A 26,791-nucleotide genomic window follows, 5' to 3' on the forward strand; every position below is an offset into this window, starting at 1 on the left:
GCATTATATTTTATATAATTGAAGTAATACAGGTTGTGCGTTCGTGATCATCAATTAGAAATCCAACCTTTGGTTGTTGATTGATATTGATTGATCCTTGGACATTGGTCTTTGGTACCGTCCAAGTTATTCCTTGTATTTGATAAAGACTCGCTATTGTTTTTAGCTTGAGTAAAAATCAAATCAAGAGAGAGATATTAACTCCTTGAGATACTTTTATCTAAATTGAGTCTGGCTGTCTAGTTGATTCTCTAGCAAAGTATTTTGGAATTAGTCCATACAAATTGCTAAGCGAAATATTGGGTGGTGTTGTTAGACCCCCGCTTTTTCAACTTTCTTTTTAGTTTTAATAATATATATATATATATTATTTTATTTTTGTGATATTAATTTTAAGTAATATTCTAGGCCCTCCCGGCCCTACCTGCCCGAGCCCAAATTACATAACAGGCTTGGGGAGGCCATGGGTACTAACTGTAGATAACTAATCTTGTCTGCCCCGGCCCTTTTAATTTCATAGGTAAGAGATTTTCCTGCCCACCATATACCGTCCCATTTAATAATTATCCCGGGCAGCCTGGCCTGGCCCAATTTACACCCCTATGATAAAAAAAAAAACAATTATCAAGATAGGTTATTTAAAGATTATCTAGCCGATTGTGGGCACATTGGGACATTCGAATAATTAGATCAAGGAAATTGGAAAACATCGGGCCGATTTTGTAAAATGATATTTTGGCTAAAATTTATTAGTATAACGGCTACGATTATACTTTGACCTAACCGATTGTAAATAATATTCCCATTCATAATCGGCTAGGTTCCGGTTATAATCCTAGCGATTTCGGATGGTCTTCTTCATGACCATAGCCAATTGTGTGTGGAATAGTTCTTCAAAAGTGAAGAAAAAAGTCATAATCGTTTAGGTTTTGATTACGAACCTGATTATCTATGGTGTTCTTCAATATGAACAATCAATTATGTTTTCTATTTTTCAACCTAGCAGATTGTGGTGAGTCGACTAGATTACCTAGTCGAGTCGAGTCTGAATAAATATTTGGTGTCGGCCTCCGGCTCTCACTCCCCTTCATAGTGGAGCAAAATATGTAAAATACAAAACAGTTTATCGATTTTGAAGTAAATCAAATTCGTATAGTCGCAAATAAAAGTAAGGTTATTAGAAAAAAGAAAAGGGAAATTGTCATCTAAATTAGGGTTTTTACAGACTTATTTGCTTCAATTTCATCGGAGAATATTATAGAAACTGAATAAGTAAAAGATATAATTAACACTACAAATAGCAAAACTTCGAGAGTGGTGATAATAATGGGAGCAACTTGTACTGGATAATCATCTTGTTACTAATTTCACCTAAATTGTTAGATGGGAAAAAAATATCGATCCATTAAATTTTATGTTTACATCCCCAAAGTCTGTTTGACGACCAAACACATATTTTCTCTGTACCACATATATATATATATATATATATATATATATATGTGGAGAGAACCAATTCTCTTAGATTAAGAAAATTACTTGGAATTCATTTTTTGTAATGTTTTTTCTCATTTTACCCTTTGTCGTATTCCCAACACAATTATCTATGTACCATAAGGGTATTTGTGGACATTCTATTTTGGAAATATGATTCCGCCTATCTTGTGGGACTAGATTTTGTTCTCGTGCTACGCCCGGGCGGCTCCGCAAACTTGCTTCGCCAATTCATCTTTTTCTTTTAACCATATTTTGTATTTGGTGTGGCTCGGCTTCGCCTCTCCCACGTCCCGATACATTTTTTATTTGGTGTCACCAAGTTTTTGTCCTACAATTAACGCGACGAAGCTAAAGGTGTCAGATTTGATAGAATCCCTATGCTTGATGTGGATTGATGTCTTTAGATTTCTATCTTGTTATCGGAATCATGTAAGGTTTTAGCCTACTCAAATAAGAATACCATCTGTGGGAGTCGAACCGCACATCTACATGGTTGAAAAGCATGTGCTCTTCTATTTGAGCTAAGATATCAAGTACTCAATATAGGAGAAAAAGATTTAAACAAAAGATCGTCAGCTGAGCTAGTTTGAGATGTGATGTTCAAAATGGAAAGTTATAGACAAATGCCTAAGCAGATACATACCAACTCAAAATTGTACCTCAAGAATAGACTTCCCACTCTCATGTAGTTACAAAATTGATGCACGAAAATACTAAACCGCCGTTAATGGTCCTCATCTCTGTTAAAAAAAATACTATAGGTTAAATGATAAGTGCAACCAACATTCCAACTGCTTTAAAAGTCTGGATTAAGGGAAAACCAAAGTTCTTTTTGTTTATTGTTTACTGATCACTTGTATCGATGATCACTTTAAGCAATCAATTTATTAAGGATCGGTGAACAAAAAGAACACCAAAACAAAAACAAAATAATAAATAAATAAAGATAATGACTTACACCTCCAAACAAAGAAAAGTTTCAGCTCCTTATTGTTGCTTGGGTACATGAGAACTTATAAAAATATAAAATGAAGTTGATCCTACAAAGAAAAGTGCCAACACCTTATATTTTCTATTTTACTTTAAAGACCACCAAAACAGAATTAAAGAAGATGACTTACACCTCCAAACAAAGAAAAGTGTCAGCACCTTATTGTTTCTTGGGTACGTGAGCGACCTTAAGACATAGCAAGATATAAAATGAACCTGATCCTACAACAGCAACAACAAAAGAGTGTTAAGACAATGAAACGTGAATTGTAAAGTTTAGCAGTATCATACATCTGTACATATATATATATACTCACACATCAGATTTAGTAGTGGAGATTGATAGGTTTTGGGCACGATATTTTTGATGTTCCAGTGTCCATTATAGGGGTATACTATATAGTCCTGCTAATGGACAAATGGTCATCGATCACTAATACTTGCAAAGGTAAATTCATCCCAAGTAATCATTTGGACATTCTGTATTTCAAATTCTTAGAAATATTGAACATTCTTTCTTGGCCAGTTCTACCTGCATGGATAGGGAGAGATACAATTGAGGCATAAGAATACACCCTCATACTGAGAGTGCATATATCCTCCTATTTTTTCTAGGCTAAGTGATATGATTTTTGAGTTACTATGGATGTTAAAGTATTCTAATTCCACATGACTGCAAATACACTGAATTGAAGTGAACATGACTGAATTAATATAACTTCCACATACACTAATGCGAAGTACACTGCACTTTTAAAAATGCCAAAACATGAAACACTGGAATGAGAAATTACTAAGAGATCACTAATATAAAAACTTAAGTTGGTTTTTTTAATCATCTAAATACCCCATCCATTACACATGGGCATTGAGTCGTGTTTTGATGCACTTACTGTTTATCCATAGGTTGCAAAACACGGTCAAAGTTTTGCATTCTTGGTAGCAAAATTTTGGCAGTCTCTCTACAAAATGAATCAACAGAAAATGATCTAAGCACATTCATATATTCATTGTAAAGGCTTTGTGAAAGTGGAGATATAATAAAATGTTTATAGTAAACTAAAAATGAGATTAATTCCAGATAAGGGAAAACTGGTCTGTAGTGGAAATTTCTTTGGATACACTTCAGTTTTAGAGCAGTATGTGAAAGTGACACCATACAATCCGTATTCTTATAATCTAAATCCAATTTTAGTTTTATGGATAATACTACAATGGAAACAGTAACCTAACTTGCTTTCTGGACACCCCTCAGAAGCAAACTGTAATCAGCAATTCTCGCTACAATGAAAAACAATAAAAATAAGTTTTCAGATCTCTACACATAACAACTTATTTTTATTATTAAAAAAAATAGTCAACATCAAAGACGGATAAAAAATCATTGGAGATGTTTCCTAAAGCGAGAAGCGTCGCCAACTGCAAATTGACTACATTTCAAAGATACCTGCAATACAAAAGACGAACTGAGTTCACTTTTTAAGAATGTGTTACTGTTCTTGGACTTTACCTTTTATATACACCTTCAATTCATCGACCACTTTTGCATCTTTTACAAAGAAAACCCCATAAAAATCTACTTTGTTGTCAACTGCAAACTTGATATCATCCCAGTCCTTATCCCCAACAAAGCAATTGAAATATATGTCAGCATTTTAAAAACAACAGATAAAAAAAAAAGCACAAAATACAATGAGAAAGGTATCACCTGATCTGAGTTCTTCCAGGCTTCTTGAAATCCCATTGAGAAACTATCAGATCCAACAAATGCATGCGCAAACAGGTAAGACATAACTCTAAGGTGTATCTAACCGAGATAGTTTCTCAAGCCTAACTCGGATAGTGTCTTCTAGGCTTCCTGATCTTGTGTCCAATTGAGAAGGTAAATCAAAAGTCCGTGGAACAGGTAAGACATAACTCTAAGAAAAAAAGAAGCAAAATCGATAGCAATAAATACTACCTTATAAATGGTGGTTTTAACACCAAAAGCAACTTCATATTAATATCATATGGCATAACTGAACGTATGACTAATAGTGGCCATGACTTCCTATTCGCTAGTTGCTAAACTGTATTTTAACTTGTTCTTTCTTATGGTAAAGGAATCAACTTCTAGTATGCATTTTAAACGCTCCGTTCTGCATAATATTCAATAAATCTACAAAACAATAGTTTGTATTTGCATGACATATATGAGGTGCAGTAAAAAATAATGAGACACTCAGGCAATGAATCTAAAAGAATATTATAACATCTTAAATTTCAAATTAATTTAACCACTCCACGACCCATTCAACAATCGATGCAAATAAATGATCATGAGAAGGTGCATAGACTCTGAAAGATAAGATAAAACACAATTTTGTATATTTATATCTATAAACAGCTGTAAATGGCAACAACATAATGTACACTTCGACTCTAACATCCTTTTTGTACTTAAAGGCTATGCATTATGAAACTAGACAACCCATGAGTAAGCAAAAATTAACAAACAAAGTTATTATTCAATAACATAAAAAGACGCAAATACCAAGGAAGCCAGCAAAAGTTCAATCATGACCCCAGATGATAGAACATCGGCATCTTGAAACTATTTTAAGTTAAAAATCTCCTCTGCCAGACAATACCATGTAAAAATCCATAGTTATTTTACCAGGGAGAAATTGTGACGCCAAAAATAAATATGATACCAAAAGGAGGTGTCAGTTCACATAGTCCCATTTAAATTTTGGATCTACCATGCTTCGAGAGCGTATGCACTATAATGATGGGGTGATGCAATTGTAAAAATGTATATAAATGGTTCGAGGTCCATGGTAGAGCTAAGAATGTTACCCAAATTCAGTGTGAAGCATACTTCGAAAAACATATAAGTAGTTTTGTAAAAATAAATCGTTAAGACTTTTTTGTTCAAAGCTATAATTAAATAAGCAAAGCATGACTTTTGCATTTCATAAAAAAAATGTTGTAATGGTCTTGTAGCTTTACCAAGTGTAAGGAAGGGTCTCATACAAATGATTCCAGCTACTCAGATCGCATAGTGTGTTACTTAATGTTCAAATAAGGCTACAGATAAGATACTATGGGAAAGTGAAGTCAATTGGATTTTATCATGATTTATATCAGTGAACTAACAAAACAAAGAAAAACGATTGAGTTCATCTTATTTATGTCGACATAGTTCACAAAACCAACAGCTGACTATTTCATATGATCGTTGTTTGGGGGAAAGTGATTATGTTCGACCGAAGAAATACAACTGAGCTGAAGTTTAGGAAAATGAACCCTAGCCAACAAATTAAATAATAATAAGAAGAGGACAATAGTAGTTACCTTTTTGTGTTTCTTTTTTGGTTTGAACCACTTAAACCCTCACCTGCAAAAGCAAAACACATGATAATAAATAGAAAACAAAGGAATCAAAATAATGGTAAACCCTATCCTGCGGAACAAAACAAATATAAATGGAAAAAAAACATAAATCTCAGTATGATTTGAATTGGTAGACCCTTAACCACAAAACCCAAATAAAAATAGAAGTAAATTACTTAAGCAAAACGACGATAAGACAAATGATTCCACTAAAAAAAATCAAATAATCAGGAAAAAACAATTGCAGAAAATGTATGTTGCTTGCCTAAGCTTTCCGATCCTCGATCCTTTTCTTGAGCAACAAAGATTATTCTGCCCACCAAAAAATAAAAGCAACTTCAACGTTCCACCAGCAGATGCACAATAAAAAGAACAATCTTTTTGATCTTAAACAAACAAAAAATAAATGAAAATAAGAATCAATCAAGTTTTAACCTTAGCTAGTTACAAATAGGTATCTTAGAAAAACATTTTTATTTTGTAGTTTCTAAATTATTAAAGTCATCAGAAAATTAAACAAACATCCTTAGGAAATGCATGCCAAAATCAAAAAAATAAGTACGCTTGAACTTACAAATTAGAGAACGTCTACATTCAAATTAACTTATCATCACCTACAAAATTAAAATAAATAGGAAATCAATAACAAAATCAAAACGTGCATCCAAACAGAAACCCGAGAAAATAACTAAACTTACAGATCAAACTTAGCACATTCAAATACAATAAGCTTTCATGATCAAATGAATAGTCAGAACCCATATTAAAACCCTAAATAATATAAACGCACAAATAGAAGAGAGAACTTACAATGTTTTTAGGGTTTATAATTGAGAACGGGATAAAAGAGAAAACGAAAAATTGGTGTTGGACGGTGGAGTTAATGGTGCTACTGCTGGTTATGGTGGTGATATAGTTGAAAAAACCATTCACATTCAAAGCAGAGTCCTTGGAACCCTAAGAAAAGAGAATAAACAAAAGAGTTAGTTAATAGATTAAGGTTTTGAAATGAGAAGGACTCTGCTTTGTTTTTATATGGCATAACTGGAGGGTTACGAAATAACCGAAAAAAAGAAGAGAGATGATTAGAGTTACATATATTAGGATGAGATAATTAAGCAGATTACCTGAACAGATCTGTTGGGTTAGGAAACAAATATGAAAAATTAAAATAAGCAAATAAGATTATTCATATACAATTGTTTAGTTACCTGGTCATCAGTTTACGACGAAGAAGAAGCAAACCCTAATAATGATTTTTTTTGTTTTTGTTTTTTGTCTTTTTTGTTTTTTTCGGGATAATAAACAAAAAATTCCTTTATTTTATGAAAAAGGACTTGTTTTTCTCTCCAATGAGGAAAACTGGAATTGAGCAATTCTAAGAGCGGGTAAGAGTGGGTGAGGGTCACCGTTCAACGTGGGGGCTTATATGAGTTAGGATTTTAGAGCATCTCCAAAAGAGTGTAGATTTATCTATTTTTAGTGACACATAGGATTTTAGACCCCCGTTTGGCATAAATTCATGTCCAACAGTAGGGTCCAACAAGTTAGGAGGGACCAATTACTAAATATGAAGGTGTTCAAGAAGTGTTATCTACACCTCCGGTTGCATCTCCACGTCATGTTTTTAACTAATTTTCTTTTAAATATGAAGGTGTTCAAGAAAGTGTTAAGAAAGGTTGAAATTCTCACTATTGGAAATGGTTTTTTAGATATGAGGTCCTATATTTACTCTATGTGTAAACCCATAAATAAAAGGACTAAATAAAAAATCCATATAGAATTTTTTGCACCTTCTCTTGAAGATGCTCTTAAAGGAGTTAGATAAGTAAAATCCAAAATTCCGCCCATATAATAGGTAGGGAGGGAGTACTAAATTTAAAATACTATCAACATGGTAACCATTAGATATTTAAGATCCTACGTTTGATATGTTTTCACAGAAGGTTTTGTCGAAACCTTTTGTTAGCCGATCTCGTCCCAAAAGAAAAAGGTTAATCATTTTAGTAACCCCTGGGACTCCCAAAATTGTTACAGCCCATAAAAAACAGAGCGGTGGGAATAGCGAAACAGATACTAATACAGTTGCAAGAGGTTCACCCGGTCTTCAAATTTCAACTCACTTGACACTTGTAGGAACTCAATTCTGGGCCAATACTGTAGATAATTAAAAGAACAATTCGGAAAGATACAGCTCCAGATTTGCAAAACTACATAACTCTATAAGATCTAAAGCTTACTAAACATTTAAAGCTTACTTAACACAGATATACATACGCACGACAGTACATCAGCTATATAACAGAGAAGCAAGTACCTTATTCACATAACCCATGGAATCAAGATCAGGACTTCCGATATGATTCAGGAAAATACCTGTGATTCATTAACCTAAGATGTACTCTTCGAAGGTGTAACACGTGAACAGCGGCCTTCTTGCCTTGCTTCAAGCAGTTTCGCTTTTAAAGTAGTCTCCTGCATTCCTCGAGGAGGCCACTTAGATGAGGATGCAGATATCTCGATGTCAGATGAGGTAAATTTTGAACTCCATTGTCGTGCAGGACTAACATTACGTCTCCATGCAGAGTGACCAAGTAAATCTTCCTTGTAATTTTTCTCTGGATACAACTTCTCGCAATCCAACAGCATTGATTGACTTGTTACCAAGCTATTGTTCATATTTTTAGATTTTGATCCATGAGTTCCATCTCGTTTAACATTTCTTTCATGGGTTCCTTCTTTCGAGGTCTGAAAGTTTTCCAACTCATGGGGAATGTCGGATTCTTGTTCTCTTACTAGCTCTTGTTTTTCTCTGACAGAAGCCATCTGTTCTTCAAACTGAACGCTGGACAATGTACGACTCTTGGTCCTTTCGCGAGATCCTAGTCTTTTGTTTGTAGAATTAGCCCTTGCTGTCTCTGCAGGATGAATTTCTACCGATTCCTTTCCATTTGCTATGTTGCTTCCTTTTTCACTCTCATTCTTTTTCGGCTCTATAAAATGGGAATCACTGCAATGAGATTCTCCTTTGTCGTGTGCAGCTTGAGGTGCAGTTACAGTGTCATTCAAGTGCACTGACTTGAGAGACTGACGACGTAAAGAAACATCATTTGGTAAGTCTTTGGGGTGTAAAATATCACTGCTCTTGGAATTAGAACTACCAGATCGTTTAGCTTGAAGGAAAGTCTCTATTTCTGTACTCAATTTCTCTACTACCGTATTTTTTTCAGTTGGATTGAATCTAGACTCAGCAAGATTCATTTGCATCCGTTCGTCAAGCCATGCTTCGGAAATATGAAGTATCAATCTATCATGGTCATCCCTGCAACAATTATCCCTCTCAGATTTGTGATTCGTTGACCGTACTTCATGTTCGTACTCTCCTATTCCTTTAGCAAACTCATCACACAAGTCTTCCAACAACATTCGTGCTTTTCTTTCTCTCTCTAATTCTTTCAAAGCCTTCGCAAATGTATACTTCACTTCTGACAACTCTCGAGATAATTTCCTGTGAAGGGTTTCTGACCGTCTCCTCAACTTTCTTTCATCTTCTAGTTCATCTTTGACGGATTGAACTGCAGCTTTCACACGAGCCTGCTCCTTACTCTTGCGAGTATGATCTTCTTCTGCAACTTGCTTCATCAATTCACCTATTTCTTGGCGACCCATTTGCTGTTCTTGCAGCAAGTCTTTAATTCGTGACCGTGCATGATTTAGCTCTATCTTGAGTGCTTTAATTAATGAGATATTGGATGTGTGTTGTTCTTCCAAGCTCCATATTCTATTCAACACTTGTAGTAACTCTGTTGATGTTTTAAGGTTACAAGTTGCTTCTCTGTGGCTTCTCCTGATATTCGAGGAACCAGTAGGAGTTACCGGCGGGAAGTATGCTGTTACCTGAGAGAACAAAAAAGACACAAAACCATGAATCAACTTATAGGGATAACTTCTCAAGAGGAAGTGAATCAAAGTAATTCATATGACAACAAGTAATCTGGCTTAAAAGAACCCCACCATCTGATTGGTGGCGGTAGTGCTCTGCATTTAGCCAATTACGTCGGGGTCTTGTACTCGTTGGGTAGACAAAGTACCACAACTGCCACCGTTTACAAAGAAAAACTACAACGGTATACATTCATCGTTATCGCCCTAATGTCTGGTATAACCAATGTAACTTTTATTATAAGATGGGCCTAAAGTTTCGTGCGTCTATTTTACATTATGATGAACACTATGACCCTAGTTCGAGTGTTTACAAAAAAAAAATGGGCATAAACATGAAATCATATACATCTATGTAATTTAAGTAACTTAATTTCTCTTTAGAATGATACCACGGATGAAGCCAAAATTGACAGGTGTCAGGAACTCCTTTTTTGAATATTTCATTTCATGAAACTGCTCCTTCGTAAACCAAACTGATACTCCAGGCTTTGGTTTCAAAAGTTATTCTCTAAGTGCAAACTACCACCTTTATTTTAAATGATTTTGATCGCACTTTGTACTGGCCAACTCTGTTTGAGTAAAAATGCAAGTTCGCAAGGCCATTGAATCTACGTTTTTTCAAATCCACATTCATCCATGAATGAAAGTACCAGACAACAATATAGTAGAGCACCTGCTCTGAAGAGTTGGTAGCAAATGAAAGATTTATTTGAGCAAGGACAGAAAGCATTCAGCTCTCCTTAATTCATCAGTGTTTTCAATTGAAAGGACATAAATCAGAAAGGACAATTAGGTCATGCATACCTCCGTTGAGCTGCTATAACTTGCGGGTGAAACAGGCTGTAGAGCATGACTGTTCCTTTCAATAGAGTGATGGTGCTTCATCAGGGATGCTTCAATTTGCCTCCTTAAACTGCCTGCACTATCTAGCTGGTACGAGAAACAAAATAAAGATCATCCGATAAAGAATAACTATAAACAGTATAGACTAAACAAGAGCATGAAAGAAATTGTGGAGTCAGACTGCCACATTAAATTAGGAATTGTGCATCAGATTTGCAGATAACCAAAGGTTATGTTTCCAACACCTGAAGGAAAATATTAAAGTGAAATCTGCTATTTTATGTTTCCACTTACCACATGCAACATGTAGGAAGCATACTGCAACGGTTGCAAAACCGATAACAGCGGAAAGTTCTGTCATGGTCAGTATTACTAATAAGGACTTCCATGTATCGATGTGCAAGAGACTAATGGAAATTAAAATTCAGTTTGGCGAAACAATGGAAGTCCATATTTTACATTCAAATATTGAGAGTCGCGTATATTAAGATGATTTTATTGATATTGAACATACAGCCCACCGACTAATCAATTCAACAACCAAAATTGAAAGGACAATTCTATTCTTGTTTACTAGATCAGGGAGCAATTGTAACAAATTATTTTACTCCTTCAGAAACCATGTCATAGAATACAGGTCTAATCACATCAAACAAACCCAGGCTTCTTTTAAGCACCTAAACCAAAGTAGAAGCAGATGAGCTTCATAATAAGTTCATTAAATGATGGTAAATCCCCAGAAATTTAGAACTCGAAAATATCTCAGAGTGAAAAAAGAAATACAGTATAAATAGCTTAGGAAAAGAAATAAAAGATCAATAAGGGTATAATCAGAAACTCCAGATAAACCCATGAATAGAAAATACCAGTTTTCATGTTTCAATCGAAACATACATAAAGATCAACCTGAAGAAGGGAGGAAATACTCTGCAACTTAATTAAACTAATTACTTAATTAAAGACACTTTCTAAATAGGAAACTGTACCTGTTGAGGAGATGGATCAGCCAAATGGATAGGAGGAGGATGATCATTATACCCCTTTTCTGCAAGTTGCCTCAGCTTAACACCACTAGAAGAAGTACCTTTACGCATTTCAGTAGAAAGTGGTAGGATTATGTGAATGTTTTCCCAAAGTTGAGCACCAAGTTTTCTAGCAGAAATTGTTAAAGGTGGTGGTAAACAAGTAACAGCAAAGTTCCCGTTGTTGAGTTGATGAATTTTCCAAGTGGGCACTGGTGTTGTACAGTAATGGACCCTCTCTTTACTTACTGAAATCCCGGATTTAAACTTTAATCCAAAAAATTCCTCCTTTTCTGCTGCTCCTCTTCTTAATATTCCTTTTTCTTCGTCGTCACTTTTCTCTTCTCTTTCCATTTCTCTGTCTCTTAACTTTTTTTCTGTTTTTTAATTCAGTGGATTTTTTTGGTTCTTCACTTCAATTCTCACTCTCTCTCTCTTTTTGTTTCGTTACAGAAAAAGTGAAAACGATTATCATTTTTTACTTTTTTTTGTGTGCGTGTGTCGAGTCGTGTTTTTACATTTTTGTTTTATTTACCGGAAATGATTGATATCCGTGGATATTTTACCGGGTGAAACCCGGTGCGAGAGAAAGAAAAGGGATCTGCCGCACAATGCTAGAAGGGCTGGTTAGGGATCCTCCAACACCCTTCGGAATTTCGGGCTTGTTTGTATTTTTTGTTACTCTACTTTTTATGATGACAGGGGAGTTTTAATTTGTTACTCTGCTTAATTTTATGATGACATGGGAGTTTTAACTTTGTTCGTAGTTGCGAAAGATAACTCAGAATTATCCATACTTCATCCATTAATATCGGTTTTACTGTAATTTAGATTTTCCATCCATTATTGCACATGTACACATATTTTGCACCCCAAATTTCATGGTTGTTAAAGGCGGTACGGATAATACTAGGATAGGTACCGATCCAGAAATCCATTGATAGAGATAATTTGGTTTAAGGTGAATTGGTACCCGTCCTAATAATATTGGTACTCTCCTTTAATAATCTAATTTAATTGGGTGTCCAAAAAATAATTAGGGGCCTCACATTACAGGACAAAAAGGGTCATGAAATAGCAATTGGTGGTTATCTCTTATCCCAATATATTTTAAATGCCTAAACTATTCCTAAATCATTAGTGTTAATTAAGTTAATTAAGTTGTTAATTAGTTTAGTTAGATTAAAATCAGATTTAGGGATAAATTTAAGTTGTGGAGAAGGAGAAGTTGAGTTTTGGGGGGGAAAAGTTAGGGTTATTTGAAATGAATGATTCTAGTGGAGGAAATGATGTTGGTGAAGCTTCAAATAACAAACATGATTGTGTTGATGGTGAGATTATCTTGCATTCCCATTTGGATTGGATGTATGATGAAGACATGTTAGTAGGAAGCCATGAATAATGGTGTAAATGAAGATCTCATTGCTCAAAATGAAGGAACTAACCCTCAAAATGAGGAACCTGAAGCTCAAAACAATCAGGTAAACATCTTATACCCTTCGATTTGTCTGTTTGTTGCTCCAAGTGGTCGAATCATCCACGCTATGGAACAACTCAGTGTAAGGGTCGTCATAGTCGGGGGTGTATACCCAAACGACTCTCTAATGTCGTCACTTTATTGACACTACCAATAACGACTCAAACCTGCAACTTTTCCAGGTTATGAAAAATCGTTAAGTAGTGTGATAAACATTAACGACCCTTTTTAGCTAGATCACTTAGAGTCGTTATGTTGTTTTGTTTACACAAGAACGACTCTAAAACCAAAACTCTCTGTAAAATATAACACTTAGGGTCGTCATATATGTAGTCATATGAAATGACGATTCTTAAATACGCAATGACGATTCTACTAAATTAAGATATCGATCCTTCCATTTTTTTAGATAGAAAAGTAGTTTTTGGTCATGTAGAGTCGTTAGTGTATAAAAAAGGGTTGTCAGAGTATGATCGTCAATTGGTTCTATAATACATTGACGACTCTATTTTAGGGAAAAAAAATCTTAAAACCCAGAAAAAGGGTCGTTATCTCCTACACCTTAGACATCAACGATTTTTCGTACAAGTAACATGCAGATGAAAAATTGTTAGGGTATATAACTATCGAGGTTGACGACCCTTATTCTGTAACTGTTATTTTTCAGTTAGAAACCGAATTTTACAAAAAAATCTTCAAATTAAACGCGAATAGGAAGTAGATTAGTAAGTTTTAGTTCAATTACTTTCTAATTGGGTGAAGAAAAAAAAAATCTAATCGGGTGAAGAAAAAAATAATCTTGGAGTCATTAATGGAGTCGTGATGGAGAGGCGAGAAAGAAGATAGAACTGATGTTTTTTTTGGTTTAGAAATGAAAATGAATTGAGGCTTAGAGTTAAGGATTAATAGGTTTTTTGTTTTTATTATTAGAAAAGGATAAAATAGACCATTCACTGAATTTTGGAAACCCTATGATTTATGATGTGGGTATAAATTGGTCAGGGCCCCTAACTTTTTTTTGGGTCCCCGATTAAACGAGGTTTAACAACCATGCCAACTTTAATCCTATATTGTAAAGGTTCTAGGATCCATCCACGTGTAATTATCTCAAACATTTTAAAATGAGAGCATTTGATTAAAAAAAACATGCTTACACATGTCATGATATTGACCGTCAACTGAACCATACGTGTTTTCATCTCAGCTCGACAGCTGTGAAGGGAAAAAAGGTCTAACAATGCGATGACGAATGAAGAACAATTAGGAAATCTTTTCAAGGTTGTCGAGGAACTCTGTTCTTGTCCAGACGTGCTTATCAAATCAATTTAATTGACAATGTTCCTGATGATTAATCACATATTCACGGGTATACTAATACTGGGTTTTGTGTTTGTGTTAGAGCATTAGTCACTTGCAAGGTTTTAAAAATCGTACGAGTTGCAAATCAACTCGTACGATTCGAGTCATTTCTAAGCAATTCGTGAAGATTCCTTTTTATTTATGCGATTAAGTATATTTGTTGTAGTAGCATAAATCACACACTACATCCAATGGTATAGAAGATGAGTTAAAACTAAGTCAAGATGTTCAACAAACATAAACACAAAGATATACGTGGTTCGGTATGATTACTTACGTCCACGGGGTGAAAGTATGAATGTTATTATTTCTTTTCTTTGATTACAAGGTGTTCTCTCCTTCTCAAATGATGTAACTCTCAAACTCTCCAATGTAGTGTCTTCTTTCTCTCCCTTTCAACCTGCCTCTCTCTCTCGACCTGCTCTCATATTTATAGGCCAAGGTCGACATACAACAGAATTACAATGTTGGTCACATTACATCAATTTAGTTGTTCCCTATCGGACCTTCACTGCTCGCCCGACTTTTTGGTTTGACCGATAGTTCTTCACCCGAGGCCGAGTCTTAACCGTCTGGTTAACACGATGTCGCCCTTCTTTATTCTCGTTCCTTTGTTTGACCATCTTCCTTCGTCTGACCGAGTGCTTTCTGATTGTTCGCCCGACCTGTCAGAGGATGAGGGTCACGTCACATCCGACAACTATTGGTCCATCACGTCCGACCCACGTGATACCTCTCTCTTTGCGCCATTTGGTTTTATCTTGTGCTTCGCCGCTCTTTGTTCTTTGGTGTATCACAGCTTAGGATCTTGCCACCTAGCCCTGTGGATTATCTACACCTACATTTATGCCCCTTCTTTCGCTCGTGTGCTTGGCACGAGGGAAAGAAAATCGCTCCACCTTCCCACGTCCTCGAGCATGCCGAGAATTCCGCCATGCAGTCTCCCACTAATTCTCCCTTTATGACTTGTAACAGTTGTTGTCGGTTGAGGCGCTGCACCCTATAAATACCTACCTTCATGTTCTCTTTCCTTTGCTCGCCCTTTTTCAGAGAAACCAAGTCTTGTTCTTCTTTTTTCTTTTCCTCCCACTTTGCCGACGCTATTAATTCCGGTGATTCTCTTATCTTCTCTGTCTTCGGATTTGCTGTTTTTGTTGGTGAGGTTTGCACAGTCGTGGTTAGTTCTTCCTTTTGCTTCTCTCTTCACCAACGTTCATATCTCTCCGTTCGCTTTCTGTCATGGCTACTTCTTCTCCGTCAATGACTGAAAAAAGGTGTGTGAGTGATACCTTCTCCGAGGGCGATGTTGTTTCTCTTGATTCCCTATTTTGGCTTGAGAGTCCTTCCCATCACGATTATCGTGCTATAAATTCCCTTTTCCCTGATGATTCTCCCTCTTTTTTATGTAGGGCCGATAAGAGAGTCTCCAAAGACTTATCTGATGATGAGTTTATTGAACAGTTGAAGGAACAATTCGGTCTTCAAAACTACGAAGTGACCCTAGTCTCGGGCCAAACGGGTGTGTTGAAGAAGACCGATGTCGATAAGCATGAGCAGTCGTCTGAGGCGTTCATCGTCACTCGTGGGCAGTTGGAACTTGGCCTTCGCTTTCCTCTATACAACCCTGCCAGCCCTTTCTACTATGAGGTATTGTCGCAGCTTCGTCCGTATCGGGCCTTGACTCAGTGGAATGACAACACTTTCCGTCTGATGAATGAGTGGAGAGACCGAGGCGAGGGTCGCGGATCTACGGCCGATTGGTCGACCTATAGGCCTGGAGACGCTTCCGATTACACTTCTGCCAATTTCATCGTGAACTACCGGAGCGGGACAGCTACCAATGGCGACCTTGCTGGTTTTGCTGCTAGCCCTCACCGTCAGAAATCTATACTCGAGGGTGTTGACAGATTGATGCTAGATGCTGACCCCCTTGGTAAAGGTTCCAACAAGCGTGCTCGCCACACCAATGACCCATACTGGGACCGAGTTCCACTTCTTGTTCGCGGCCAAATTTTGCATGGTAGCTTTCCTCCTCCTCAATTTCCTGCAGAGCCTTATCCATTCTGGGTGATTAACGATGATAAGGTATGTTGTTTTCTTTCCACTTTCTTTGATTCCTGTTGTATCGTCTTGGGGTACTGATTACTTTCTTGTCGTAGGTTAAGCCTCAGGGCGAGTCTACCAAATCAGCTTCTATTTCCAAGAAGAGGAGTGTTGGCACAAGGGTCGAGGAGGATCATGGGAAGGTAACAAACATATAGCTTTATTCTAAGTACATGTACTTGCCCCTATTTTTTGCCTTCACATGTTCTGACGCTAAGCCTTGTGCAGAAATTCCCTCGACGCGAGGATGAAAATGTTGGAGGGTCTGATACTCGTGGTAGTGAAAGTTTGGTTCAAAGGCGTAATCCTTCTCGGGGGAAGGTGGCGGCAAAGGGAGTGGTGCTGAAAAGCTCGGACGTTGTGATCGACATCCCCGATCAAGATGATGAGGACGATATATTCGGGGACGAGGAGCTGTTTGATGAGGATGCTGGTGGTCAGAAGAAAGGGGAGGTTCCTGTGAAAACTGCTATTGTGACTCCTATCGTGCAGCCTGGACCTCAGGGGCCGACCCAAACATCGCACCAAAAGCCTCCCCAAAAGGATGTTGGGTCTCCCTCGGGTGTTCAGACATCCTTTACCATATCGGGCCCTATGTGTGATTCTCTTGGCGCATTACACTCGGAGGAGTTCGGCTCTTATACTGATGAGCAGATGATTGTAGTCGTGCCCCTGTATCATGACATTGCGCCGGTCTTTGATAATCTGGTAAGTGGTTTGTTTGAACTCTTCCTTTTGATGTTATCGGGCCTTACTAATCTCGTCTTGGGATGGAATTTGTAGGCGTTGAATCGGTCGAGGTTGGAGGATGCACTCCGCCGACAAGAGATTAGGAAGTTGGAGGCTGCTCTTCAGCAGGAGAATGAACGATCTCGTGATCTGGAGATCAAACTCGCCGATGCGCAAGGTATATTGTTTACATAGTTGTATTGATTGAGTTCTTCGTACCAATGTCCTGAGTCAATTATTGTTCTTCTAGCCGAAATATCTAGTATAGATCTAGACGCTTCTTCGGAGTATAGGCTTATGAAGAGAAAATGGGATATCGAGAAAGATCTTGTGGAGAATCTTCGACAACGAATTTTCAATAAGGATGGGAAGATAGACCGACAGGAGGCCGAGATCCAGCAACTTCAAGAGGATTTGGACAGATATCGCATGTTTGAGTATGTCCCCGAGGAGATAGATAACTTACGGGCTCGCTTGGGCATGTTTCAAAGACTTGTTGGTGATAAAACGTTACTAGCCGATAATCTGGAGAGTCAAAATGGTTCCCTTAGGCTTCAAAATCGAGATCTTCATGAAGATCGGCGACGAATTTTGAGGGAAAAAGCTGTGGCCGAACAGTCCAACCGAGATCTTCTTGAAAGGACCAAGGGTTTCGATAAGTTGTCCAGTGACCTAGAGTGGACCCAAGCCAAGTTATTGATGCTACAATTGTCCTATAATCGTCAGAGGGCCGAGTGGAGCGATCATAAGAAATATTTCCCTTCGAATGAATTCAATGAACAATACTATAATGAGTTAACTTTGAAGCTTTCTAAGGCCGAGGATGAGTTTTCCAAGTCCGTGGAGTCGTTAGAATCTGTGTTGTCAACCCTATCAGGTCTCTGGAGTGCATGCTGGGGTGGCCTTAAGACCGAGTTAATTTGTTGTTTTTACTCCGTGTTCTGCTATATTCCGTGTTTAACATGCTTATAATGTTTTGTTGCAGCCGAGCAGGGTCGTGCTAAGGATCTGGAGCGAGATGTGCACAACCTCGGGCAAGAGGTGGAGCACTGAAAGAAGGCTGAAGGCGAGACGAAGGTTAAGCTCCAAGCTGCCGAGTCGAGGGCCGAGCAGCTTTCTCAGCAAATTGTGGACGAGAGAAACGCTCATCAGATCCAGCTTGCTGAGGTGATCAAGGCCGGTGTAAACGAGTACATCGCGCAAAAGCGCCGCGAGGTTGCTCAAAGGAAGGGAAGGGGCCGGTGCTGTTCCACCCAGGATTTGATCACGCCTTTTGTAGTGCTGCGCCACTAATTTGCCCTTTGTTGTGGGTTGTAATTCGTTTGAACACTTGTCCCATGCTTCTTTGAACAATTTCTTTAAATGGGGTGCTGCGTCGCCAGGCTTGTTTTTCCTTTTCTATTTTCCTTGACAATTTCCGCCTTTTCCATTATGTTGACAATTTCAGCCTTATCTTGTTGTTTATGTTACACACCTGCATTTGATGTCACATGTATTGGTTATTAGTGCCTTTTCTGTCGAACACACTCAACAAGGAGGGTCATCGGGCCCGATGACATGTCCCAGCCGAGGTATCTCATCACTATCTTTTAGATTCAGTGGAAGGGTTATAGTCGCCCTAGGTCTAGGCCCGATAATCCCGAGTGGTTATCGACCAACCAACTCGGGCAAGTGGTCACGGCCACCTGCGATGGGGGTAACCTTTCAGATGTAAGTAGGTTACCTAGCTGAGAAGAAATCGTATCTTAACAACCTTTGGTATCTGGATTCCAACCACCAGTACCCTTAGGCTACCTCGGCACTTCCACACTGCCACTGCCCCGAGTATCGAATAGCCTGTCGACTGTAAGTCACCTCGGCACTTCCACATTGGCTTTGCCACGAGTACGAATGACCATTCGAGTGTAAGTCACCTCGGAACTTCCTCACTGGATTTTCCCCGAGTACAAATGACCATTCGAGTGCAAGTCACCTCGGCACTTCCTCACTGACTTTGCCCCGAGTACGAATGACCATTGGTCGCTCATGTCATATTTCCTACCCCTCGCGGTTTTAAAGAAATGAATGACAAGTATGTTTACCTGTTTCCCTCGAGCCCCTCATGGGTAATAGAGTTTCAGATGTTGACCGTTCCACGGTTTTAACTAGGGTTTGTCGTCTGGTTTGAGTAATCGATAAGCTCCCTCGCCAGCTTTAGACACGATTGTGTATGGTCCTCCCCACATTTCCGCTAGTTTACCACCCTTTTTGTCACGTTCCAAATCGGCTAGATATTTCAACACTAACTGCCCCGGTTTAAACTCTCTTGGTCGAACTCGTTTGTAATATTCTCGTTGTACTCTTCTTTGGTAATTCTCCATTTTTTGCAACGCCATCTCCCTTGTTTCCTCCAAGTCATCGAGCTTGGCCAATATTAGATCTGCCGATATGTTTCGCCTCCAGGCTTCAGTACTTGTGGTGGGTATCATTGCTTCAGTTGGTAGTATCGCTTCGGTTCCATAGGTCAGCATGAAAGGTGATAGCCCTGTTGCTTCCCTTCGAGTGTTTTGATAGGCCCATAAAACATTGTAGAGTTCTTCGCACCAATTACCGTATTCTCCATCTAATTTTTTCTTCATATTGTCGGCGATAGTTTTGTTTGTGATCTCGGCCTGCCCATTACTTTGAGGGTATATGGGGATAGCCTTGTTTTCTGATGTTGTAGGTGTTAAATAGTAGGTCGATGTTTTCTCCCTAGAGTTGTTTTCCATTATCCGAGACGATGGCCGCCGGTACTCCGAAACGACATATGATGTGCTCCCAAATGAACCTGAAGACGTCCTTGTCACGGATATGTCTCAGTGGTGCCGCCTCCACCCATTTAGTGAAGTAATCCGTCTACTATTAAGTATTTTCTCTGCCCCGATCCACATGTAATGGTCCCACGATATCGATCCCCCACTTTGCGAAGGGCCAGGGGCTTACTACCGAGTTTAGAGTTACTGAAGGTGCATGTATCTTCTTACCAAACCGCTGGCATTCTTCGCAAGCTTGCGCCATTTTTTTGCATCATCGTTCATATACGGCCAGAAGTATCCCATCGTTTTCGCTCTCGCTGACAGACTTCGTCCCGAGCTGTGATTTCCGGCTGCTCCATAGTGTAGTTCATTCAAGATTGTCTGGCCTTCTTCCTTACTTAAGCATCTTAAGAGTGGTCCCAGGTATGATTTCCTGTATAGGATTCCGTCTCTTAGCTCGTAAGCGGCCGATTTGCTTTTCACTTTTTGATCTCGGGTCGCCCCTTGGGTAACTCGCCTGTCTCCAAGTACGAATGAATCGGCTTTCTCCAATCTCCGTCCGGATATCTGTCGGCCGTGTTGATAGCCACGTCGACGTGCACCTCGGGTGTCTCTGGTATAGATGGGGCGAGGAGTCTCATGACACGAATACCCTCCACACTTGGGTCTGTGAGCTGGGATGCAATATATGCCAATGCGTCCGAGTGTCGATTATCTTTTCTGCATATGTGGCGAAATTTGATGTTGGGATCTGGTCGATATAGAATTGGGCGAGCTCCCAGTACTTCTGCAAAATCGGGTCGTGGATGGCGTATTTGCCTGTGATTTGTCGGATCACCAACTGCGAGTCGCTAGTTAGTCTTACATCTTGTAGGCCCATCTCGACGATTAATCTCAGGGCGTGAATCGCAGCTTCGTACTCGGTGACGTTGTTTGTCGCCTTAAATTCCAATCTAAACGAATGGACCATTTTTCGTCCCTTTGGTGTGGTAAAGACTATCCCAAGTCCCGATCCATCTTTGTTCGACGCTCCATCGACGAATACTTCCCAACGTGATGGGCTACTTGCTTCGAGTAAGTCGGCCGGGTCTTCTCGATCTTCTTCCATTCCGGGTATGTCCTCGACCTCATCTTCGTCGCTTAGTGGAAAATCTGCCAAGAAATCTGCCACTACTTGTGCCTTCACTGCTGTCCTCATTTCGTAGAAAACATTGAACTGTTTAATTTGCGCCCCCCATTTGGAGATCCTTCCAGATCGGCCTGCATTGTCCAGTACCGCCTCAATAGGTGATTTTGTGAGCACGCGGATCCGATGGGCTTGGAAATATGTCTTACTTCAGGTGGCGAAAGCTAGCTAAATCATCTGTTCCATCCTTGTATAATTTTTCTCGGGGACTTAATGTTTTGCTGATGAAGTAAACAGGTTTTCCTCGCCCCTTCATTTCGAACTAAGACTGCACTGATAGCATATGAAGCGCTGAGGTATAGTGAGGACCTCCGATGGCTCGGGTCTTTGTAATACTGGAAGACTTGCAAGATGTAGCTTAATATTCTGAAACGCCTCCTCACAAGCGTCCGTCCATTTGAATTTCTCTCCCTTTTTAAGAGTGCTAAAGAAATCCTTGCATTTGTCGACGACCGAATAAATCGCCCCAATGCTGCTATACTTCCGTTCAGCTTTTGACGTCTTTTATTGTGGCGTGACGGCATCTCGAGGATGGCTCTGACTTTCTCGGGATCTTCTATCCCCTTTGGAGTGATGATATATCCCAAAAATTTGCCCGATGTGACCCAAAAATCGCATTTGGTCGGGTTAACTTTCATTTTATATTCTCTCATCGTTCGAAAAATTTCCCGCAGGTCTCGGATGTGATTCTTGGCTAGGCGACTTTTTACTAGCATATCGTCGACATAGACCTCAATGGTGTTGTGGATCTGGTCTTCAAACATGTCGCCCACCAACCTCTGATATGTGGCGCCTGCATTCTTCAGCCCAAACGGCATCTTGGTGTAGCAGTATAGGCCCCTTGGTGTGAAGAAGGAGGTGTGTTCTTGATCCTCGGGAGCCAGCGGGATCTGGTTATACCCCGCGTATCCGTCCATCAAGTTAGTGCCTCGTACCCCACTATAGATTCCACCAGTTGATCGATACTTGGGAGAGGGAAACTGTCCTTCGGACAAGCTTTGTTCAGGTCGCTGAAGTCGATGCATTCTGACTCCTCCGTTTCTCTTTGGTACCACGACCATGTTAGATATCCACTGTGGGTAGTGCGATTTCCTGATTATTCCCGATTCCTGTAACTTCTTTAGCTCCTTCTCGAGCCGTCTGTAATTCTGGTGCGATTCGCCTCATCTTTTGTCGGACGGTTTGAAGCTTGGGTCGATTTAATGGTGACAGCATACCTCCGGTCTATCCCTCCATATCGTGCATGTTCCATGCGAATGCGTCCATGTTTTCCTTTAGCACCGCCACGAGCTGGTTTACTTGTTCGTCCGATAGTAAGGACCCGATCCTTACCACCCTTGGTTCTTCTACAGTTCCCAAATTAATCTCCCGAGTAGGTTCCACGGCCGAGAAGTTTGGTTTTGATTCCTTCACGCCGTCGTCTCCTTTAATTGCTATGAAGGCTCGTTTCCTTGTGCTTCGTAAGTCATGACCGCCTGCGAAATAACTCTTTCCAGTTCTTCTGCGACTTTGGCTTCTTTAGCCTTTTCTTCTCTCCCCTTTGTCGTGCTCGCCGCTCCTCATTTATCTGGGCATCGACCTGCATGCACTGTCGGGCTGCCTGTGGATCTCCTACGACCTCAGCTATCCCCTTGTACGTTGGGAATCGTAGCCTTTGATGATAGGCGATGCCACTCCTTTGATTCCCGCGATCCATGGTCTTCCGATTATAGCTTCATAGGGCGAGGCGACATCAACCACGCAGAATATGGTTAAAGTATCTAGGTAACCACCTTCATCTGATACCCTTAGAGTTACTTCACCCTTCGGGATGGTTACGGTCCCATTAAAACCGTAAATACGATATGTCGATGGGACGAGTATATCATCTGACAACTCCATCCTTTTGAAAGTATCGTAGAAGAGCACTTCGACTGAGATCCCACTATCTACTAGTATCCTTCTTACCCCCCATTCCTCAATCAGCAGGGTGATAACCAAGGGATCACTGTGAGCTTGGTCGTTCATCGGGACATCCTGAGCCGAGAAAAAGATGGGTCGCATCATCCAGGGTTCCATCGGCAAAACTTTTGCTACACTGAAAATTTCCTTCTCATTATGATCTCTCTTGTGGATCCTTGACATAATTCCAGGATTCAGATTGTACGCTTGAGTGGCGGAATGGGAAATCGTGTTGACAAACTGCGTGGATCTGTCGATTCGGACCTGATGAACGGATGCATCGGGCGTTGCGGTCGTCTGGGCTGGGTGTCGGACGAACTGTCTCAGATAACCATCTCTAATAAGGTGTTGCACGATGTCTTTCACTTCTCGACAGTTATTTGTAGAGTGGCCTCGATATTGATGATAATGGAAATATTCCGGGTGATCCTTGGTCTCCTCGAACTGTATCCCTCTTGAAGTTGGGTATATGTTGTCACTCCTTTTTTCAACCTCTTTGAAGATTTCTTCTGGTGGAGCATTCAAAGGGGTGTATGTTCTCGCCTCGTGCCTCGACCTCTTTCCTTTAGCCACCCATTCCTTCTTCTCATTTCCTCGCGTAGGTGGGCTCGGTCTCTTCTCGGGCCGCCTTTGAACATCGTACGATGTCGAATCGGGCGCCGCACTAGCCTCTTGCACTCCCCTATCCCTTGATTCCTTCTGAATTTCTTCTAGGGCAATGAAATTCTCTTGCATTTCAATGTCTGTGGTTTTTCAGTAAACATGGCTATCCAGATGGGGTCCGACCTCCCTAATGCGTTTTCGAACCCGAATATCTGCTGGTCGACTGGTACTTTCCCAATTTCTGTACACAAATTTCTCCATCTATCGGTCAATGATATGAGAGGTTCTCTAAACTGTCGGGCCAAGGTGAATAACCTGTTGACCCTGGGCCGAGGTCTGTTGTTGTGCATGTATGTTTCAAGGAAGGCTTCGACTAGAGTCTCATAACTGTCGACTTTTCCTGGTGCGAGGTTGTAGAACCATTTCCTTGCCTCGCCTTCCAATATTGCAGGGAAGAACTTGCACACTACCACCTCATGGTTTTTCCATTGTATTAGGGACATTGTGTACATCTTCAAATGCTCAACTGCGTCTCCCGTGTCGTCGAACCTTGATGGGAAGGTGGGGAGCGTGCACTTAGGTGGTAAGGCCCTTAGTTCTATCTCTTGGGTGAAAGGGGTCCTCTCGGCCTCGCTTATGACCTCGGCGAGCCTATCTTCTTCGCCGGTTCCTGACAACTTCCTTATCTTTTCCTCTAACTCTCTTAGCTTGGCTTCAGTCGCATTGTCGGACCTTGTGTTTCTATGTTGATTATTCCTCTCGTGCCTTTCGTCGTCTGTCGATGAATCCTCAGGTGGAACGTATCTTCCGATGGGTGGCGTTGGGGGTGGTCCTGATCGACCGGAATTGCTTGGTCCTACTGCAGGTGGTACCTGCCCGATTCGGCCTTGGTGTCCTGATGTCTCTCGGCTAGAAGATCCTCTCGATCTCGACCTTAAGTTCAGTAGCTGATAGTTCTCGAACTCTAGAGCTAGGTTCCTCTGCTGAAGATCCCTTAAAGCCTCATCTTGCCTTCTTTGGCTTTCTAGAATTGCGAGTTAGTGTTGGATCTGTACTCTCATGGTTGGAGTGACCATTTGGATGGCCTAAATGGGCAGGGGGTGGTACCGTCATCACAGGTGATGGAGGTGGTATTGTGGGGGGTATCTGAGTCGATGTCGCCAGATCGATTTCGATAGTTGTTTCTCGTCCTAGTTGTACTTGCCTTAGTCGTTCTTGCTCTCTACCGAGGGCTTCTTGATACTCAGCTTGTCGTCTGATGTTTCGTCTCTGAGCATGCAGGATTAATGCTTCCTCGTCATCTTCCGTGTCTGACGCGGTAAGTCCATCTATTTGATCATCATTCCTTGGGGGCGAGGCGATTCTCTCCAGAGGCGATGGGTCATCGTCTCGTCCCAGATCGATCTCCTCGTCCACAGTTGGCATACCCCTTGCAGCAGCTCGTGATTCCTCTAGTGGTGGATGCCCGTCACTCCCTCGCCTCGTCCTAGTTACTCCTCCTTGCATGTTGTTACTAGAGATCGTGCGGTTCCTCAGGGTTCTTCCCATCCCTGACGTGCTAGCCATCGGACACAGTGTGTTGTTAGTCTGAGAGTCGTCCCTACCTACGTCAGTGAAAACAGAAAACACCTTACTTTGACCTGTTTTTGAAAAGTTTCTATAGTACGTACATTTTCAGAAGAAAAAGGTGACTGACACTAAAACTGAGTTTCAAAAGTACGATCCCCTCTACTCTTCCATGCTGACCTCGCCAATTTTCCATGTTCAGACTCTAAGTGTCTCCTTTTAGACGGGTATCATGCTACGTCGCTTTCAGTACCACGACTCTGCATTAACTACAATTTGTCCTACATTCCCTAGACTCCAAATCATTAACACCTAGTTCTCTGTGGGTAAAAGTTCCAAATTCGTACTTTTATGAGGTCAGCACGCCACGGAAAAAACTGGACTAAGACTTATGCACTCCCTTAGAACTACAAAGGTATGTCTTCCCTTGATTCCTTGGATTCCTTCACCGGCGATCAATAATATCGCCGTGCTGTTGTTTTGGCAATTTCACAAGCCAACATGGAACCTCAAGCAACTTCAACCACACATCGAAGATGTTATTTGGGAGTTTTAGAGGTATTCCGTTGTTGAACTCGTATGACAAAAACTAAGATTGAAATACAGAGATAAGTGCGAAAACTAATACGAAAACGAAGATTGAAACATGAAAACAGACTCGCCTCCGAGCATGGCTAGCCGATCTGTTATCAGGATCCTTCCCTGGCCTCGACCAAACGCTACAACGTTATTTGGGAGCTCTTGAAGGATTCCCTATCAACCCGACTGTTGGGAATTGACCCAACTAAAAATACTTGCTAACGACACGACTTCAACAATGAAAACTCAACCATATCAACAAACTTCAAAACTAAACAAACATAAACAGACCTCACCAAACAGAGTTCATACCATAGCATCAACTAACACACAAGGTGTTCTTAGGAGCTTTTGGATCGTCTATGCTGGCACACGCAGTCAAGGTATCCGGAGAACTTACACATTCCCCTTAGTCGGCGCCAGAATGTAGTAGCATAAATCATACACTACATCCAATGGTATAGAAGATGAGTTAAAACTAAGTCAAGATGTTCAACAAACATAGACACAAAGATATACGTGGTTCGGTATGATTATCTACGTCCACGGGGTGAAAGGATGAATGTTATTATTTCTTTTCTTTGATTACAAGGTGTTCTCTCCTTCTCAAATGGTGTAACTCTCAAACTCTCCAATGTAGTGTCTTCTTTATCTCCCTTTCAACCTGCCTCTCTCTCTCGACGTGCCCTCATATTTATAGGCCAAGGTCGACATACAACAGAATTACAATGTTGGTCACATTACATCAATTTAGTTGTTCCCTATCGGACCTTCACTGCTCGCCCAACTTTCTGGTTTG

General features: G+C 40.2%; 2 protein-coding genes and 1 long non-coding RNA gene across 3 annotated transcripts; all 3 read right to left on the minus strand.

The window, feature by feature from the left end:
* Positions 1 to 6,126: 6,126 nt before the first annotated feature.
* Positions 6,127 to 7,148, minus strand: LOC113300125. Its single transcript, XR_003335450.1, has 4 exons — positions 7,074 to 7,148; positions 6,673 to 6,819; positions 6,437 to 6,476; positions 6,127 to 6,174 (listed from the first exon to the last, which is right to left on the minus strand). It is a non-coding gene; the product is annotated as an uncharacterized LOC113300125 (long non-coding RNA).
* An 849-nt stretch (positions 7,149 to 7,997) lies between these two features.
* Positions 7,998 to 12,092, minus strand: LOC113299197 (uncharacterized protein At5g41620-like). Its single transcript, XM_026548167.1, has 3 exons — positions 11,637 to 12,092; positions 10,612 to 10,737; positions 7,998 to 9,759 (listed from the first exon to the last, which is right to left on the minus strand). Exons 1-3 carry the CDS (start codon positions 12,024 to 12,026, stop codon positions 8,254 to 8,256), a joined length of 2,022 nt encoding a protein of 673 aa, XP_026403952.1. The 5' UTR covers positions 12,027 to 12,092; the 3' UTR covers positions 7,998 to 8,253.
* Positions 12,093 to 22,926: 10,834 nt separating this feature from the next.
* On the minus strand, positions 22,927 to 23,979 carry LOC113295697. Its single transcript, XM_026544024.1, has one exon. The coding sequence runs from the start codon at positions 23,977 to 23,979 to the stop codon at positions 22,927 to 22,929; it is 1,053 nt and encodes a 350-aa protein (XP_026399809.1).
* Between the last annotated feature and the right edge of the window lie 2,812 nt (positions 23,980 to 26,791).

Source organism: Papaver somniferum, chromosome 7, assembly GCF_003573695.1.
Source record: "Papaver somniferum cultivar HN1 chromosome 7, ASM357369v1, whole genome shotgun sequence".
Lineage (NCBI taxonomy): Eukaryota > Viridiplantae > Streptophyta > Magnoliopsida > Ranunculales > Papaveraceae > Papaver > Papaver somniferum.